The sequence below is a fragment of the Dama dama genome, chromosome 13 (genome assembly GCF_033118175.1).
Source record: "Dama dama isolate Ldn47 chromosome 13, ASM3311817v1, whole genome shotgun sequence".
Classification (NCBI taxonomy): Eukaryota; Metazoa; Chordata; class Mammalia; order Artiodactyla; family Cervidae; genus Dama; species Dama dama.
This window is the reverse complement of record NC_083693.1, coordinates 39581636-39600355: the sequence shown is the minus strand read 5'-3', so window position 1 is coordinate 39600355 and position 18720 is coordinate 39581636. Positions and strand designations below refer to the sequence as shown.

At 35.9% G+C, this 18720-nt stretch overlaps 2 protein-coding genes across 5 annotated transcripts in view; both read left to right on the top strand.

The window, feature by feature from the left end:
- NRG4 (neuregulin 4) overlaps positions 1 to 18720 on the top strand; it is a 109692-nt gene that overhangs the window by 36021 nt on the left and 54951 nt on the right. For all 4 annotated transcript variants that reach the window (XR_009695429.1, XR_009695430.1, XR_009695431.1 and 1 more), the window contains 2 exons: positions 220 to 285; positions 2802 to 2895. Coding sequence is in view for 1 of the 4 variants with exons in the window: in XM_061158915.1 (XP_061014898.1) it covers positions 276 to 285; positions 2802 to 2895 (104 nt within the window). In the remaining 3 variants the exon portion in view is untranslated. The remainder of the gene's footprint in view (positions 1 to 219; positions 286 to 2801; positions 2896 to 18720) is intronic.
- Positions 276 to 18720, top strand: part of LOC133068007 (pro-neuregulin-4, membrane-bound isoform-like) — a 44880-nt gene continuing 26435 nt past the window's right edge. The window contains exons 1-2 of the mRNA XM_061159104.1: positions 276 to 285; positions 2802 to 2895. Coding sequence (XP_061015087.1) covers positions 276 to 285; positions 2802 to 2895 — 104 coding nt within the window. The remainder of the gene's footprint in view (positions 286 to 2801; positions 2896 to 18720) is intronic.

Genomic DNA, 18720 nt, shown 5'->3' with positions numbered 1-18720 from the left:
TTATACTGTTTATTGATCCTTTAGTTTTACCTGTTCATATTTTTTTACTGATATATATGATAAGTATCTAAAAATATAGATGCTCTAACCAAAGAATTTTGTCCCTAGCCTATAAATGCTTAATTATTTTCATCATTTAAAAGAATATTATTGTTACAATATTTGAAATTTTGTAATGCTATCAAAAGAGGATAATTTTTCCTGAATTATTAATTTTAGGTGCTGTTTTTCAACCCTAAACTTTCGACCAAGAATGAAACTATTTAGAAGTTAAGATGACAACAGGTAATTTCTTGTAAGTTTATACTTTTGTCAGTGTGTGTCAAAAAATTTATATCATAGAAATATAAACAAAAAAGAAATTTATATCAACACAAGACTGTATTTTTCCCACCCACCCACAATTATCCTAGAAATATGAAATACCTTGGTTTTGAAAGACCTTGCTTTATAACATGGAACTATTTTATTTAGACCTATATTTTATCACATTTTACAGACTAATTCTGGTGTACTCTAAATCTGCTATCAACTTTACAAATAAGTAAATGAAATCAGAATACAAATAGATTCAGAGATAGTGATTCAGGTTAGATGAGTATTCCTTACTGATAAAATCCCAGATGTTGAGTCATAACTGGTTGTGATCCTATTAAAAATAAGGACATTAATTTCAGCTACAGGAAGCATTCTGTGATAAAGTTGACACTCCACCTTCAATGAAAACTGCATGTGATGATGTCCATAATTCTAACATAATGTAATGTCAACTGAGATTTTATTTGTTAGCCAAATTATTCCTGGAAAATTTTAAGAATTATCTTATAAAAAGTTGTTTTGAAAAAAAGAAAAAGTTGTTTTGTTGTAAAGAAGCATCAGTTCAGTTCAGTCGCTCAGTCGTGTCCAACTCTTTGTGACCCATGGACTGTAGCATGCCAGGTTTCCCTGTCCATCACCAACTCTCAGAGTTTGCTCAAACTCATGTCCATTGCGTCAGTGATGCCATCCAACCATCTCATCCTCTGTTGTTGCCTTCTCCTCCTGCCTTCAATCTTTCCCAGCATCAGGGTCTTTTCCAATAAATCAGTTCTTTATATCATGTTGCCAAAGTATTAGAGCTTCTGCTTCAGCATCAGTCCTTCCAATGAATATTCAGGACTGATTTCCTTTAGTAAAGAAGCATAACATTGTGTAAAAAAGAAAAAAATTAGAAGATTAGTTCTGGTTGGTTTACTTTCCTTTTTTCCACTTAAGTTTTTTGTAAGTTCTGTTTTCCTCTTTACATTTTTATATTTTTATAATTGTAATGTAAGGGTGAAACAATTTAAAATAAAAGCAAAGTTCAAATTCTGACAGTGAAGACATCTGGTTCGATAGTAATTATATCTTAAGGGTATTAATATCTTAGTGGCAAATAAATGCTAAATAACGTTTTTAAAATTAGTGTGCTATTTTTTAAAATGCCAAATTGGAACAATGCCATTTTCTTCTTCACATAAGATTCTACATCACTTTCTGCACAGATATAATCAGGAACCAACAAAGTTCAATTTTAAAGCAATGTATTAAATAATTCCCCCTTCAGGATCAAAAGATAAAGCATTCAGCAATTGACTTTTCTAATCATAAATAGTAGTCTATAGTAGTATAACTCAATGAGTAATTATAAAGACATATTTAAAGTATATAGTATATATAACTTATTATACACATAACATTATAACTTCTCCTATGTTTGTTTCTAAATTTTTCTGTCTAATGGTTTTGGGGGGATTTTTTTTCTAAGAGTGAGTGAGGAGCTAGAGTCTGGAAGGGAGGGATAGGTACCAAGAGAAAAAGGGAAGGCAGAGAAAGATGCATAATGGAAAGGTCAAAGATAAGGAAGGAAGAAAGGAGGGAGAAAGAGGAGAGAAAGGAAGAGAGATATGGAGATTTATTTTCTTAATATTCCAAAAATTTTTGCTGTATCCCATATGATGGTATTACTGTTTTCAGTTTTACTGAGGACTTTAAATATGTCTTTCTAGTTACTAGGTATTACCTAAAGTCCCCTTGCAAATCAAAACCTATTAAGGTATTTTTGTTTTTTGATGTTAAAATTGTCATATATAGAAATACTTAAAGATGATTTTGAACATCAGAATTTATTTAATAATCTAAAATTTTTTCCCACAGCAATTTCAGACTTTAATGTATCTGAGACCTTAAAGGAAAGATAGGAATCTAAATATACTATTGGGACAGAACTCTTAGCAAAGCTGTACTAGATGAGAAAAGCCACTATTTATTTTAAGATACTGGTCTTCTCCTTTTAATCTACTATATTGTTCAGTCGCTAAGCTGTGTCCACCTCTTCCCTGAACCCATGGACTGTAGCCCACCCGGCTTCTCTGCCCAAGGAATTTCCCAGGCAACAATACTGGAGTGGGCTGCCATTTTTTTTTTCTCCAGGGTGTCTTCCCAACTCAGGGATCAGACCCGTGACTCCTGTGTTGGCAGATGGATTCTTCACCACTGAGCCACCAGGGAAGCCCTTCATGTATTAGAGACAGTCCGTATTTCTGCAATACAGTTTTTAACTCTATTATAATTAATGGCCATATCCTTAAGACAGATTAGTTTCTTTCCCTCAAAGAGATAGAATTCCCTGCTTATCAAATAAGGAATAAAACTAAGTCCTTCATTTTAATAAACAGTTCTTTATTTTATTCTAATTTTTAGAATTACTACTTCAATCTAGTCCTTTTCCTTATTTTATTAGAAAAACGATAATTTGTCTTTTATTTGTGTATATGTTTTAGATCACGAAGAGCCCTGTGGTCCTAGTCACAGGTCATTCTGCCTGAATGGAGGACTTTGTTATGTGATACCTACTATTCCCAGCCCATTTTGTAGGTGAGTAAAATGGACTGGGGAGAGGGTAATTTTCTTTTTCATTATCTACTCACTTCTTTAAGAAGTGATAAATATTGAATAAAGAGTGAGATGAAAAAGGGTGAGGAACACTTTATATAGAAAAGAATTATGGTTTTAAAAAACAAAGCAAAGTGGCAAATCATCCCAAAAGCATTTATTTTGAAAATTGTAGTGGTAGTTTCAAGTCTATTAGTATTTTTTAATAATCCATTTTAGTAAACTCTCTACAATTTTAGCAAATTAGGGAAGACAGTCTATACTTAGTATTCTGGCAAAACAGCTAGAGAATTCACTAATGTAAGAAAACATACCATGCGATATTTTGCTTTGATTTAGAATATATAAATTCATGATAACTGTGTTGGTACCAAGACTTCATTTGATATATTAAAATGAAGAGTTAAGTTTTTCTAACAGTGGGAGCAAATTTTGAAAAGAAAGGGTCTTAGCTTTTATTGTTTTAAAAGAATATGATTCACTTTGGAGTATAGTTATAGCCAGTGATTAATAAAAGGCTTGAAAAGAGTACTTGTATAGCTGAATTCATGTGAGTTTGGATGAATAGGATTAAAGGGGGGTATAATAAACCTCTTTTAATATGTGAACTAACAACATAGTACTACCAGCAATGTTCATAGATTTTAGCAGAGCTGACATCCAAAGCTATTCTGTACCATGTGTGTCAATTACTCTGTTTTTGTTATTTAACTGAAATGAGAGATATTTTTAAATAAAGGAATAGGAAAATGCAATTTTCAGAAAAAGAGAAGGATGTTGGAATTTAGTGTGGAGGAGAAGAGACAGAGAAATAACCTTATAATTATCTCAGGAAGTTTTTAGAAGTTTTCATGGAAGGAATAGTGACTGACTATTTTTAAAAATAGGTATTTTTTTCCTCTTAGGTGAAAAAAGAAGGGCATAGAGGAACAAATTAGCAATTATTTCTCACCTTCCAGATGCTTTACATTAGATTATATTTTAAATCCATTTACTGAAATATAATCTATGTATGATAAACAACATTCATGTAAGTGCATAACTGATGAATTTTGACTAATGTTTATACCTGTGAAACCACCAGCACCACAAAATACAGAATATTTCCATTATCTCCTCAAATTTCTTTACTGACCATTTTCTTTATTTACATTTCCATGTTTCATTCTCAGAAAAACCTTAGAGAAAAGGTGGAGAGGAGACCTAAGGAAATAGAAAAAGAAGGAGAAAATGAAAAATTAACTGACTGTATACTAACTGTCTGTTATACTGAAGTGAGTAAGTGGAAAGAAAGAGTTAAAGAGTATTGAAATATGGAAAGTCATTGAAATAGGAAGAAATCTAGTGTTTTAGTTCAGGCTATTATAGCAAAATACCATAGACTGAGTGGCTTATGAAAAACAGAAATTTATTTCTCATAGTTCTAAGGGCCTGAGATCTAAGGGTCTGAGATCAGGGTGCCAGCCTGGTTGGTTTCTGGGGAGTGGCTGCTTCCTGGTTTGCAGATGTACCTGGGTAGAACTTTTGACTGGCAGATTTATTGTCAGGAAGAGCTGGTAAGGAGCCAGCTATCAGACTGCGGACACAACATAGGATAGAATGAGGAGGACCTTCCTCTAGATGTAAGCAAATTACAAACCACAGGCCAGATTATTTTTGTTTTACCCTTGACTTAAGAAGGTTGTTGTTGTTGTTGTTTTTGCTTTTTAAAAGGTTATAAAACATACTCAGAAAAATACGGAAGATTATGCCATGCATGGCAGGAAGAGAGAGTTCACTAGAGCCTCTTTCATAAGGTCACTAATCCCACTCATGAGGGGTTCCATCCTCATGACTTAATCACCTGTCAAAGCCTCTACCTCCTAATACCATCATATGGGGTTATGAAATTCAACATGTGATTTTGGGGTGGGGGAGGCAGATATTTAGTCTATGGCACTTAGGTTGTCACTCTGCTTTTGTATTTTATATAGATGCACTTTTAGTTTATTTTCAAAGAGTGACTAATGAAAGAGAATGGGCTGCTTTGCTGGGAACTCATGCCAGGCTCTTAAGAGTATATCTGGTTTCTTCCTAATTTCAGACTTTAATAGTGGTAGTAATTGAGAAGTTGAAACCATGCCCCATGATTCATAATGGTTAGGACGGAAGCAAGGTCACCATGCTGCGCGATCGCAGGAGGTTCTGAGATTAGCACTCTCTGCACAGTGTGCATGGTATACCCTGGAGCTCTTAAATATACTGGAAGAAGGCGAAGTCAGGAGGAGCCAAAGGGACCTTGAGAAAAAAGGAAGAAATGTAGTGACTAAGGGTTCAGTGAAACTGGATGGCAGATAAGTTTAAAATCATATTCTATAAAAATAATTGCCTTCTAATAATTTTAGGACCATGTTTCTAATACAGTCCTATAGGCTATACTGCCTATATGTAAAGGCAAACTCATTTCCCATCCCAACTCATACTATTTCCTGCATTCCCTATTTCTATCAATGACAATCCAACCAACTTGTCACTGAGAAAACAGATTCATCTTCAACTGTCATTGAACCCTTGTCTGGTTGTCAGGTCATAATTCTGCCTTTGCTGTAGGTCTCTCATCTTTCTAGCCCTCTGTGTTCTTACAATCATTGTGTTAGCTCATACCTTCTTGGGAGAAGGCAATGGCAACCCAGTTCAGTGTTCTTGCCTGGAGAATCCCAGGGACAGCGGAGCCTGGTGGGCTGCCATATATGGGGTCGCACAGAATTGGTCATGACTGAAGTGACTTAGCAGCAGCAGCAGCAGCAGACCTTCTTAATCCCTGATTTGTCTATAGAAATGGTTTCCTAGCCAATTTTCTTGAACTGTAATTCTTATCACTACTTCTGCTAAAATAAAACTTCAGTGACAACCTTCATACCTACCCATCTGCCACAGATACAATAAAGTTTCACCTTTTGCTGTAGCTTTTAGAGATGTCTTCTGTTTGCCCCCAAACCATCTTTGTGATCTGTTCTTCCTTGGTCTGTGTTCTACCTAGAACCATTTCCTATTTATGTTAGATACATTTTGCATTTTCTCACCCTTCCTTTTCTTCCTGTCTGTTGGCATCTCATTCCAGTATACTTGCCTGGGAAGTCCCATGGACAGAGGAGCCTTGCAGACTATAGTTCATAGGGTCGCAAAGAGTGGAACTTGACTTGTGACCAAGCACAAATGTACATGCATATTCAAATCCTACTTATATTTCAAGGTTGCCTCCTTCCTAATCACTCATCTCATCACAAATCAAAATTAATCTCCTCTCTATACAGAGAAATGTGTGGAATTTATTGCCTTATATTTTGTATCACATATATACTCATTTTCTTTATTCTACAATAAATATCTCCCATCATTCTTACCATTTAGGAAATTGCCTTGCCCATGGTAGATGACAGTTTAAATAATTGTTGATTCATCTCTGAATCAGTGGTCAGTATATTTTTCTTGCGTGAAATATGTAAGTAAATTAATAAAATAGTTAGAAATACTACAATGGCAATAAACAAGTAGGCTTTACAAATTTAACTTACTCTTTCTTACACATTGGTCTTTTTCTTCTGTCTCTATTTTTTTTTTTTTTTCTTCTTATTTGGACTTTCAAACCAGCATCCTCTGGTTTTTCTTATCTAGTTTCTTTATTTGCTTATTTAGCACAGTGATTTTTTTTTAAGCTAATATTTTAAAGTTGAGGACTACATGATATCAGTTTGTTAGTGCTGAGATTTGCTCTGGAGCCTAATTCATGTATGAATTTTAAATGGTCTATGTCTACAAGAGAAGATTGTGGATTCTTTAATTGACACATGTTGAGTTTTATGTATACACTTTAGATCAGGCTTGTTATAATATGCTGTTCAAATCTCTCATATCCTTAATAATTTTATGGATATGACTTTTATTTTTCCATCCTACATTCTATTTTCATTGACATGTCTTAAAATTAATGAAAAGAACAGAAAAAAATATTAGAATAAATTGTACATAATGTGTGTAAGTATTATTTTGAAACTTGTGCTTCAGATGTGTCAGTGTGCATGTGTTTGGAGTCACATATATTATTTTTTGATTCAGTGGCTCAATGTTGTTATTTTTTTAATTGATGGTGGTATAGTCGCTAAGTCGTGTCTAACTCTTGCAACCATGTGGAGTGTAACCCCCCAGGCAAGAATACTGGATAGGGTTGCCTTTTCCTTCTCTAGGGGATCTTCCAGACCCAGGGATTGAACCCAGGTCTCCTGCACTGTGGACGATTTCTTTACCAACTGAGCCACCAGGGAAACCCTATTCTTTAAAGTTGGAGTATAGTTAATTTACAATGTTGTGTTACTTTCTGTTGTCTAGCACAGTGAATCAGTTATACATACACATATATCCCCACTTTTTTAGACTCATTTCCCACATGGGTCATTACATAGTACTGAGTAGAGTTCCGTTGGGCTCTGTGTGCATGCTCAGTCACTTCAGTCGTGTCCTACTCTTTGCGACCCTATGGACTGTGGCTCCTGAGGCTCTCTGTACGTGGGATTCTGTAGGCAAGGATACTGGAGTGGGTTGCCGTGCCCTCCTCCAGGGAATCTTCTCGACTCAAGGTTCGAACCGGAGTCTCTTGCATCTCTTGCATTGCAGGCAGATTCTTGCAGGCTCAGACTCACTGAGCCACCTGGGAAGCCCCTGTGCTATATAGTAGGTCATTATTAATATTTATTTATTTTATATATGGGCTTCCCTGGTAGCTCAGCTGGTAAAGAATCCGCCTGCAGAGCAGGAGATCCTTTTGATTCCTGGCGTGGGAAGATCCCCTGGAGAAGGGATAGACTACCCACTCCAGTATTCTTGGTCTTCCCTGGTGGCTCAGCTGGTAAAGAATCTGCCTGCAATGTGGGAGACGTGGGTTTGATCCCTGGGTCAGGAAGATCCCCCAGAGGAAGGCATGGCAACCCACTCCAGTATTCTTGCCTGGAGAATCCCCATGGACTAAGGAGTCTGGCAGGCTACAGTCCATGGGGAGGCAAAGACTCAGACACAACTAAGCGACTAAGCACTGCACAGGATTTTCTATATAGTAATGTGTATATTGTTGTTGTTGTTCAGTTGCTAAGTTGTGTCCAACTGTTTGTGACCTCATGGACTATAGAATGCCAGGCTTCTGTGTGTCCTTCACTAACTCCCAGAATTTGCTCAAGTTCATGTCCATTGAGTCAGTGATGCTATCTAACAGTTTCACCCTCTGCCACCTCCTTCTCCTTTTGCCTTCAGTCATTCCCAGAATCAGAGTCTTTTTCAATGAGTTAGCTCTTCACATCCCATGGCCAAAGTATTGGAGCTTCAGCTTCAGCATCAGTGCTTCCAGAGAATAATCAAGGTTGATTTCCTTTTAGGATTGACTGGTGTGAACTCCTTGCAGTCCAAAGGACTCTCAAGAGTCTTCTCCAGCACAGTTCAAAAGTGTGTATATGTTATGCCCTTTTCCTCTTGCCCTCAATCTTTCCTAGCATCAGGGTCTTTTCCAGTGAGTCAGTTCTTCACATCAGGTGGCCAAAGAATTGGAGCTTCAGCTTCAGCATCAGTCCTTCCAATGAATATTCAGGGTTAATTTCCTTTAGGATTGACTGCTTTGATCTCCTTGCAGTCCAAGGGACTCTGAAGAGTCTTCTCCAACACCACGGTTCAAAAGCATCAATTCTTTGGTGCTCAGCCTCCTTTATGGTCCAGCTCTCACATCCGTACATGACTACTGGAAAAACCATAGCTTTGACTATACAGACCCTTGTCAGCAAAGTGATGTCTCTGCTTTTTAATACACTGTCTAGGTTGGTCTTAGCTTTTCTTCCAAGGAGCAATCATCTTTTAATTTTGTGGCTGTAGTCACCATCCGTGGTGATTTTGGAGCCCAGGAAAATGAAATCTGACAGTTCCACTTTTCTCCCATCTATTTGCCATGAAGTGATGAGATCGGATCCCATGATCTTCATTTTTTGAATGTTGAGTTTTAAGCCAGCTTTTTCACTCTCCTCTTTCACCTTCATCAAGAGGCTCTTTAGTTCCTCTTTGCTTTCTGCCATAAGGGTGATATCATCTGCATATCTGAGGTTGTTGATAATTTCTTCTGGCAATCTTGATTCCAGTTTGTGAAGTCATCTGGCCCAGCATTTTGCATGATGTAATCTGCATATAAGTTAAATAAGCAGGGTGACAATATATAGCCTTGACATACTCCTTTCCCAATTTTGAACCAGTCCTTTTTTCCATGTCCAGTTCTAACTATTGCTTCTTGACCTGCATACAGATTTCTCAGGAGGCAGGTAAGGTGGTCTGGTATTCCCGTGTCTTCAAAAATATTCCATAGTTTGTTGTGATCCATACAGTAAAAGGCTTTAGCGTAGTCAATGAAGCAGAAGTAGATGTTTTTTTGGAATTCCCTTGCTTTTTCTATGATCCAACGGATGTTGGCAATTTGATCTCTGGTTCCTCTGCATTTTCTAAATCCAGTTTATACATCTGGAAGTTCTTGGTTCACATAGGGCTGAAGCCTAGACTGAAAGATTTTGAGCATAATCTTTCTAGCTCGTGAAATGAGTGCAATTGTATGGTAATTTTACCATTCTTTGGCATTGTCTTTCTTTGGTATTGGAATAAAAGCTGACCTTTTCCTGTCCTGAGGCCACTGCTGAGTTTTCCAAATTTGCTGGCAAGTTGAGTACAGCACTTTAAGAGCATCATCTTTTAGGGTTTTAAATAGCTCAGCTGGAATTCCATCAGCTCCACTAACTTTGTTCATAGCCACATTTCCTAAGGCCCACTTGACCTCACACTCCAGGATGTCTGGATCCAGGTGAATGATCACACCATTGTGGTTATCTGGGTCATTAAGAGCTTTTTTGTACAGTTCTTCTGTGTATTCCTGCCACCTCTTCTTAATCTCTCTGCTCTGTTAAGTCCCTGCTATTTTTGTCCTTTATTGTGCCTTCTTTGTATGAAATGTTCCCTTTGTATCTCACATTTTCTTAAAGAGATCTCTAGTCTTTCCCATTCTGTTGTTTTCCTCTGTTTCTTTGCATTGTTCACTTAAGAAGGATTTCTTATTTCTCCTTTCTATTATCTGGAACTCTGCATTCAATTGGGTTTATCTTTCCCTTTCTCCTTTACCTTTCACTTCTCTTCTTTTCTGTTATTTGTAAGCCCTCCTCAGACAACCACTTTGCCTCCTTGCATTTCTTTTCCTTGGGAATGGTATTGGTCACCACCTCCTATACAATGTTACAAACCTCTGCCCATAGTTCTTCAGGCACTCTGTCGAATCTAATCCCTTGAATCTATTCGTCACCTCTACCATATTATCATAAGAGATTTGATTTAGGTCATATGAATGGCCTAGCGGTTTTCCCTACTTTCTTCAGTTTGAGCTTGAATTTTGTGATAAAGAGCTCATGATCTGAGCCACAGTCAGCTCCCAGTTTTGTTTTTGCCGACTGTATAGAGCTTTTGCATCTTTGGCTGAAAAGACTGTAATCAATCTGATTTCAGTATTGTCCACCTGGAGATGTCCATGTGTAGAGTCGCCTCTTGTGTTGTTGGAAGAGGGTGTTTGCTATGACCAATGCGTCAATGCATTATCTTGCCAAAACTCTGTTAGCTTTTGCCCTGCTTTATTTTGTGCTCCAAGGCCAAACTAGACAGTTACTCCAGGTATCTCTTGACTTCCTACTTTTGCATTCCAGTCCTCTATGATGAAAAGGGCATCTTTTTTGGTGTTAGTTCTAGGAGGTCTTGTAGGTCTTCATAGAATTCATTCAACTTCATCTTCTTCAGCATCAGTGGTTGGGGCATAGACTTGGAAAACTGTGATGTTGAATGGTTTGCACTGGAAATAAATCCAGATCATTTCTGTCATTTTTGAGATTGCAACCAAGTACTGCATTTCAGACTCTTTTGTTGACTATAAAGGGCTTCACCACTCCTTCTAAGGGATTCTTGCTCACAGTAGTAGATATAGTGGTCATCTGAATTAAATCCACCCATTCCCATCCGTTTTAGTTCACTGATTCCTAAAATGTCAATGTTCACTCTTGCCGTCTCCTGTTTGATCACGTCCAATTTACCTTGGTTCATGGACCTAACATTCCAGGTTCCTATGCAATATTATTCTCTTATTACCTTTTAAACATCTGAAAAGTCTGTATCTATAGTGATGGTCACCTTTTAATTTCTGATATAAATGTTTTGTGTTTTTTCTTTTTTTCCTAGAGGTTTATTTATTATTTTTTTCAACACCAGTTTTAAGTTTTGCTCATTTTTCTCAATTGCATTTTCCTATTTCATTGATTTTTTTTCCCCAGTGAGACTTTAAAATTAGTAATTTACCTCAGTCCCCATCCCAAATCACATAACTTCACATCAATTCAGCCCTTAGCCTGAGCCTCATGACCAGTTGTTTTTATGTAGGATAAATGAAAGATAGTAGTCAACTTTTTCCATTTAACATTATCTCATAAATGCTTTTTTAAAAATTGCCTTATCTTCTTGATGTCATTTCTAATGAAGTATAGTTGACATGCAATATTCCATTCATTTCAGATGTATAGCATAATGATTTGACATTCATATGCATGAATATTGATGTCTGTGTCCTTAAGTTAGGGAAGTTTCAGCCATTGTTTCTTTGAATAAGCTTTCTGCCCCTTTTTCTCTTGCTCTTCTCCTTCTGAGACCCCTATGATGTAAATTTTATTGTATTTGATGTTGTCCCATTGGTCCCTTAAGGTGTCTTCTCTTTTTAAAATCTTCTCTCTTTTTTTTTTTTTTTCCTGCTCTGTTTTGGTGAGTCCCACAGAGTGTCCTGTACCCTAGAACACTGATTATTTCTCCTTCATCTAGTCTGCTGTTGAACCCCTCTAGTGTATTTTTTTAGTTGATTTATTGTATTCTTCAGCTTTTTGACTTCTGTTTGGTACTTTCTTAGATTTTCTATTTCTTTGTTGAAGTTATCTCTGTGTTTATCCTTTCTTCTTCCAAGTTTGGTGTCTTTATGACTACTACTTCTAACTGTTTAGTAGGTAAATGACTTATCGCCATTTCACTTAGGTTTTTTTGTTTTCCTGGAGTTCAGCTTATTCTTTCATTTGGAACATATTCCTCTGTTTCCTCATGTTGCTTGGCTCTGTATTTGTTTCTATGTATTAGGCAAGATAGCTCTGTCTCCCAATTTTGAAGGAGTAGCTTTGCGTAGGAGATGAACCTTACTGTTTAACTTTGCCCTGGATCTTTATTGTCTCTTCAGCTGCCTTGCTGTTGTTTCAGACCTGTGAGGCTTGGAAATGCGTTCCCCTCTGGCCAACAGAGCCTGACAGTCAAGGGGCATCCCCTGGGGAGAGGGCTCCACGTGACTACCGGTTCTGGCAGGACCTAGGGACAAGCCCTGGGAATGGGACACTTGCCTGTCACCTCTGTCAGGTTAGCACTTGCATTTATTTCTTTTAAATTACTTAAGGATATTTCCTGACACATAGTGAACAATCAACAAATATTTGTGGAATGAATAAGCAGCTTTGTACATATGGAGTGGAGCTTTCTTTTCAGTTTTTTTCTTAGGGTAACTTTCTGGGCCTGGAACAGTCATAGAGTATATATTCTTGCCTGGGAAATCCCATGGACAGAGGAGCCTGGTGGGATACAGTCCACGGGGTCCAAAAGAATTGGACAGGACTTACCAACTAAATAACAACAACAATGTAACAACATATTTTCATAGCAGACAGTGTTGAGTTTTGTTTAAGAACACAGGGTCTAGACTTCAGCATAGCTGTGAGACTGTCTTTGCCCATACAAGCTGTATACTTGTGGACTATTTGCCTCACTTCTTTGAGTCACATTTGACTCATCTATGAAATTGGAGAAACAAACTCCTCTTGCCCAAAGATGTTATGAAAAATCTAAGCACAAGTAGTGTTGGCTAATATCTGCTCGTTATTTCTTTTTTTGCACTTTCTTTGGGTTTGATTTTCTCTTCATTCTTTAGCTCCTTGAATTCATCATTGGATGTTACTGCTTACACAATGCTGAGGTATATAACTGTGTGTATAAATCTGCACATGTATGAAATTACTTATCTGTAAAGTAAATTCCTAGAGGTAAGATTTCAGGGTTGAGGATACATACTTTTGTGATTTTAATAGGTGTCGCCAAATATTTCTCTATGGGGATTAAAATATTATTTTGAACTCCCACCAGTAATGTATTTGAGTAACTGTTTCCATTACAACAGAGTTGTCAAACTTCTGGATTTTTGCAAATATGATAGACTAAAACCATAGTATCTCAGTGTTCTTTTCATTTATATTTTCTTTTTTTTTTTTTTTATATTTTCCTAATTATAAGTAAAGTCAGACATCTTTCATTGCTTAAATACTAATTATCTTTTTTGATAAACATTTGTTCCCATATTTGCTTATTTTTAAAAATTGGGTTATTGATCCTTTTTATTTCTAGAACTTGTCTTATATTGGGGAGGTTAGCCTTTTATGTATAATATTAATTTAAAATAATTATTTATAGTTTATTATGTTTCTTTTTACCTATCCTATGGTGTTTACTTTTCCATGCAGTAGTTCTTTTATTTGTCTGCAGTCAAAATTTTCAGTCTTTTGTTTTTTTCTTAAACTTCAAATTTAAGTCATACTTAGAAAAGTCTTTCTTACTCCAAGATTATAAAGAATTTTCCCATGTTTGTTTCAGGTTGTTTTTTAAAAATTAAAAGTTTATTCTACTTAGAATATGTATATGATCCAGATTTATCTTCTTCACTATAACTACCCAGTCCTCTCAACATTATTGATTTAATGTCATAATTCCCATTAGAATGTCATCCTCATGAGGACAAGAACTTTTACTCATGTTTACTGCTGGAATTGTGCCTGAAACATAATAGGTACTCAGTAAGTATTTATTAAAAGCTTGAATTCCTCTACTGATTTGAAATGCCAACTTTGTTATATACTAAGTTTCAAATATAAGTATTTGAATTCTTTCTGGAATTTCTCTCATTTTCCTTTGGCCTGTTCATGTGCCGGTAGCAACTTCTTTTAATTGTTGGATCTTTATAGTGAGATTTAATATATAGTAGGTCTAGGTTTTGCATCACCACACCCATAATCACCCTTGCTTTTTAATTTTTTCATATGAACTTTAGAATTAATTTATCTGTCCAGAAAGAAAAACTCTGGATTTTTTTGAGTGGGTAATTGCATTAAATTGATACATTCACATACGGGCAATTTTTTTTATTAATTGCATTAAATTGATACATTCATGTAAGGAAAAAAATTTTTATACTGCTGAGTCTTTTTATCCAAGAATAATACGTATCTTCTTATTTATTCAAATTCCTTTTTGTGTCCTTTAGGGGTGTTTAAAAAACATTTTATATAAATTTTGCAGTTTCTCTAGTTTTTTCCTATAGATTTTATGTTTTGCTGCAAATATAAATCATTTTACACATAAACTTAATAAATGTCATGTTACTCCTATATTTAAAACTCTTCAATGACTTTCCATTTCACTCACATAAAGACCAGAGGCTTAAATGGCTGTCGTAATTCTCTACCTTCGTATCCTATTTCTCTCCTGTTGTTCAATCTACTTCAGCCACGCTGGCATCCTTGGTGTTTCCCAATGCCAAGAAAGTTCCTGACTTTAAGATAATGTCCTGGTTTTTCCTTCTGTGATAGAATGCTCTTCTTCAAGATATCCTTATGGCTAACTCCCTCACATCATTCATCTCGTCACTGTCAACTTCTGGACCACTATTTAAAAAATGAAACCTATTCTTCTCCCATTTCCACTCTTCCTTTAGCCACATATCTTATCATCTACTAACATGCTATCTGATTTTTAATTTATTTTTAAAATAATTTTTGTTTATTTTATTTTTGATTGTGCTGGATCTTCATTACTATACAGACTTTTCTTTGATGGTGGCGAGCAGAGGCTACTCTCTACTTGTGGTGCGTGGGCTTTTCATTGCAGTGGCTTCTCTTGTTGTGGAGCATGGGCTCTCATGCGCAGCATAGGCTGCGCGGACTTCACTAGTTGTGGCACATGTGCTCAGTAGTTGCAGCTCCTGGGCTCTAGAGCACAGGCTGATTAGTTGTGGCACACGGGCTTAGTTACTCCACGGCATGTGAGATCTTCCCAGATCAGGGATCAAACCTGTGTCTCTTTCATTGGCAGGCAAATTCTTTATCACTGAGTCACCAGGAAAGTCCTTGTTTACTTTATTACTTACTATCTCCCCAAGATCAATTATAAACTCCATGGTTTTTTAAATTTAAAAATTTAAGAATTTTTATTTTATTCAGTGATGTTTCCCATGAATCTAGAACAAGTGTTCAATAATTACCTTTCGAATGAATGGAGGCCCAGCTATTCTGCTAAATTCTTTTATTGTTTGTAAGGTTTTTTTCAGTTGATTCTCTTGGTTTTCTCATCATGTACAATGGAAAACTGATAGAGTGATCTGGTACCCAATTCAAGCATTATATTTTCTATAAAGCTTTTCCAAGTAGAATTAACTGGCCTCCATTTTACACTCTGTGGCAGAGCCTATTAGTGTTCAGTAAATATCTTTGGGGTCTTTTACATTTCCCAGCCCCACTTGTCGATAGGTTGGATCCATGAGTTTGACTTCTGGGACAGAGTGTTATGGGAAGGGATTCAGGCCACTTCCAAACCTAGCCCCAGACAACTGTTTCCTGAAAAACTCCAGCCTATCTTTTTCCTACTTAAATCTGTTACCTTGGAGGACATGTTTTCAAGGTAGTAGATTTAAGTGATGGAGAAGGGCTGCCTGTGAATGAAACAGTGTCTTTTGTCTTTCTTTGTATTAAGCCACCAATTTGAGGATTACCCTAAATATCAGCTAGTAATTATATGCTCACGTACTCAGACATGTTTCAGACATCTTTATGACTCTTTATGTCACTTAAATGACTTCTGTATATGCTGCTCCCTAATAGAATAGTAAGCCCCTTGGAGGAAATGCATCTTCTTATTTGTCTTTGAATTGCCTCCATCCAGTATAAGTCCTGGAATATAATAAATGCTAAAAGAAAAAAAAAAATTTTGGTAAAATGTTGATGAGGAAAGCCAGGATGGAGAAGAATTTGGAAATCTTATCACTGAAAAATAGGGATATTTAATACCAAGTAATCAAAGCTAAGATAAAATAAATTCTGTGAGGAAGATGTTTACAATAGATTGGATTTGAAAATAAAAGTTATTTGTAATTTTCTACAGAGATGTATTGAATTTTTTTTGCCCTTTTTTAGCTTATACATTTCCCTCTCTCATTAAGTTAATAAAAAAACCAGTGCTTCTAAAAATCTCATAAAATTTTCTTAGTCTAATAAAGTATTAGAATGGGAAGGGCTCAAATGAGGGGAAGGCCATGAAAAGAAGCCTTAAAAATATCATTAAATTAATTTCCTCAGTTTTACACCTGCCTCATCCTTTTTACAAAGCATCTCAACCAATATGTGTTAAATAGAAATTCAAAATATAGAGCTAATTATGGCCATCAAGAAAAAAATGTGTAAATCTTATATTTATAGATCTTTATGATGCAATTCTTATAACACATTTCACTGGGAATATTTGAGGTTTGATCTAGGACTTGTTCATTCTTCATTCTGATATAACCATTTTACCTGATTTCTACCAAGACAGTACAAGCAGATGTAGTAATAACAAATGTAATATTGAGATCTAATACTATCATTATATAGATAAATAATTCACTAGTTGCTGTAAAAATAAATTATTATAAACAAGAATTGGGCACTATTTTCCAGTTTTGTGAGTGAATCTCTTTTCTGTTACGTGTAAGGGGTAGCTTATGTCAAGGACTATATCTGATTTCCTGACCTTTCACTAATGTTTTCTTTTGTCAGCAGTATCTCTTTATTCCACTGTCTTATGTAATCAAGCACATCAGTTAAAAAGCCAAATGAAGTTTTTTAATAATATGAAGATTTAAATTTCAAACTCTTGTAATTAAAAAGAAAATGAACTACCCAGTAAAGTTTGTACACGTAGGCCATAAAATAAGTAGCCTTATGAAATACTGTGTAACCATATAACCGTATTATCGCAACCTGGAGATCTTCTCTTGGTCTCCATGCTTTCAAACCTAATTATGCCTAGTGTGGTATGTGTGTATGAGTCATTCTGTCGTGTCTGACTCTTTGTGACACTATGGGCTGGAGCCCGCCAAGCTCCTCTGTCTATGGATTTCCCAGACAAGAATACTGGAGTGGATAGCCATTTCCTTCTCCAGGGGAACTTCCCAACCCAGAGATTGAACCCAGTCCCAGCACTGCAGGCAGATTCTTTACCTTCTGAGCCAACGGAGAAGCCCCATGCATAGCATCGCGGGGGGAGGGGGTTCTTATCTCTCATGAACACTAACTGGACCTGTAGAGACTAATAACTAAAATAACCATTCCAGTTTATTAATTTTTGAGTGGTAAACACAGACTTGAGTTAATGTGAGTCAGGTATTTTCTCTGTGTTGACTGTTATAAATGGGAAGTCAAGTTTATAATTAGAACATTGTTTAGGGAATATAGAGTGGGAACAAAATTATATAAATTGGATTTGTCACTAGCCTGTTGCATTCATTTCCATAAGAGGAATAATCTTACCTAGGACTGTAATGCTTGAAGTCTGGCCCATAACTTCTCTATTAGTGCTTAGATGAGTACTGCTAAAGTTTGCCTCTTGTGCTCTTTTTTCCTGGGTTTCTCTTGCTGACCAACAGCTCCTCAGATTGAGAGGCTTTTTCTTTAGATATGTTAATATATATACAGCCATTCTCCATTTTTTAAAGGACCTTGGCTTTGTTCATCTCTGATTCATAGACTTTATAATTTAGCTTTTGTTAAATAACCTTGTTTCATTCATTTATCAGTAGTGTAGAGCATCTTACTTAATACACAGTAAGTGTATTACTTACTTGTACTTAATACACAGTCTAAATATAGTTGAGGTGTGTTGCAAGTATTACATATCTTGTATTTTTTTTTCCCTTTGTGTCCTTTAGCCCATGACTACCAACAATATGAGTCTTGTGGCTAGTACTGTTTAAAGTGACTAAACATGAAGGTAGAATTTCATTTTAATTTATAAGCCTCTTAACTACCTCTGTATTATATTTGTAGTTTTTGCTCCAAGGATATATACAGGTTTAACTTCACAGTTAGTATAATCATGACTAATTTTCACTTCATATAAGATGCAGAAATCTTGCCAACCATATTGTTCCACTTGTTTCCCTATTCTTCATGCCATCATTATCCTAACAAATGCATCTACATAAGTCTGTAAGCTCCACAATACAGTATTTTTGTTTTAATAGTCATGTGTATTTTTCTAAATGGAGATTTAAGTGACACTGTTTTTTAAGTGTTTCCAGTGCTTATCATTCCTTTCTATAGATTTGTCTCCATCTAGTTATTTCCCCTGAGTCTGGAGACCTTCCTTTTTATTTTTCTTACAAAACAGGCTGCTGACCATGAGTTATCTTTTTTTTTCTTGTATCTAAAAATGTCTTTATATTGCCTTCAGTCTTTTTCTTAACAGCTTCATTGAGATATAATTAGCATATCATATAATTTGCCCATTTAAATAAATAATCCAATGTTTTTTTGTATGTTCACAGTGTTATGCAATCAACTATCACTGTAATCTAATTTTAGGACATTTTCATCCTCTCCTAAAAGCTTCCCTGGT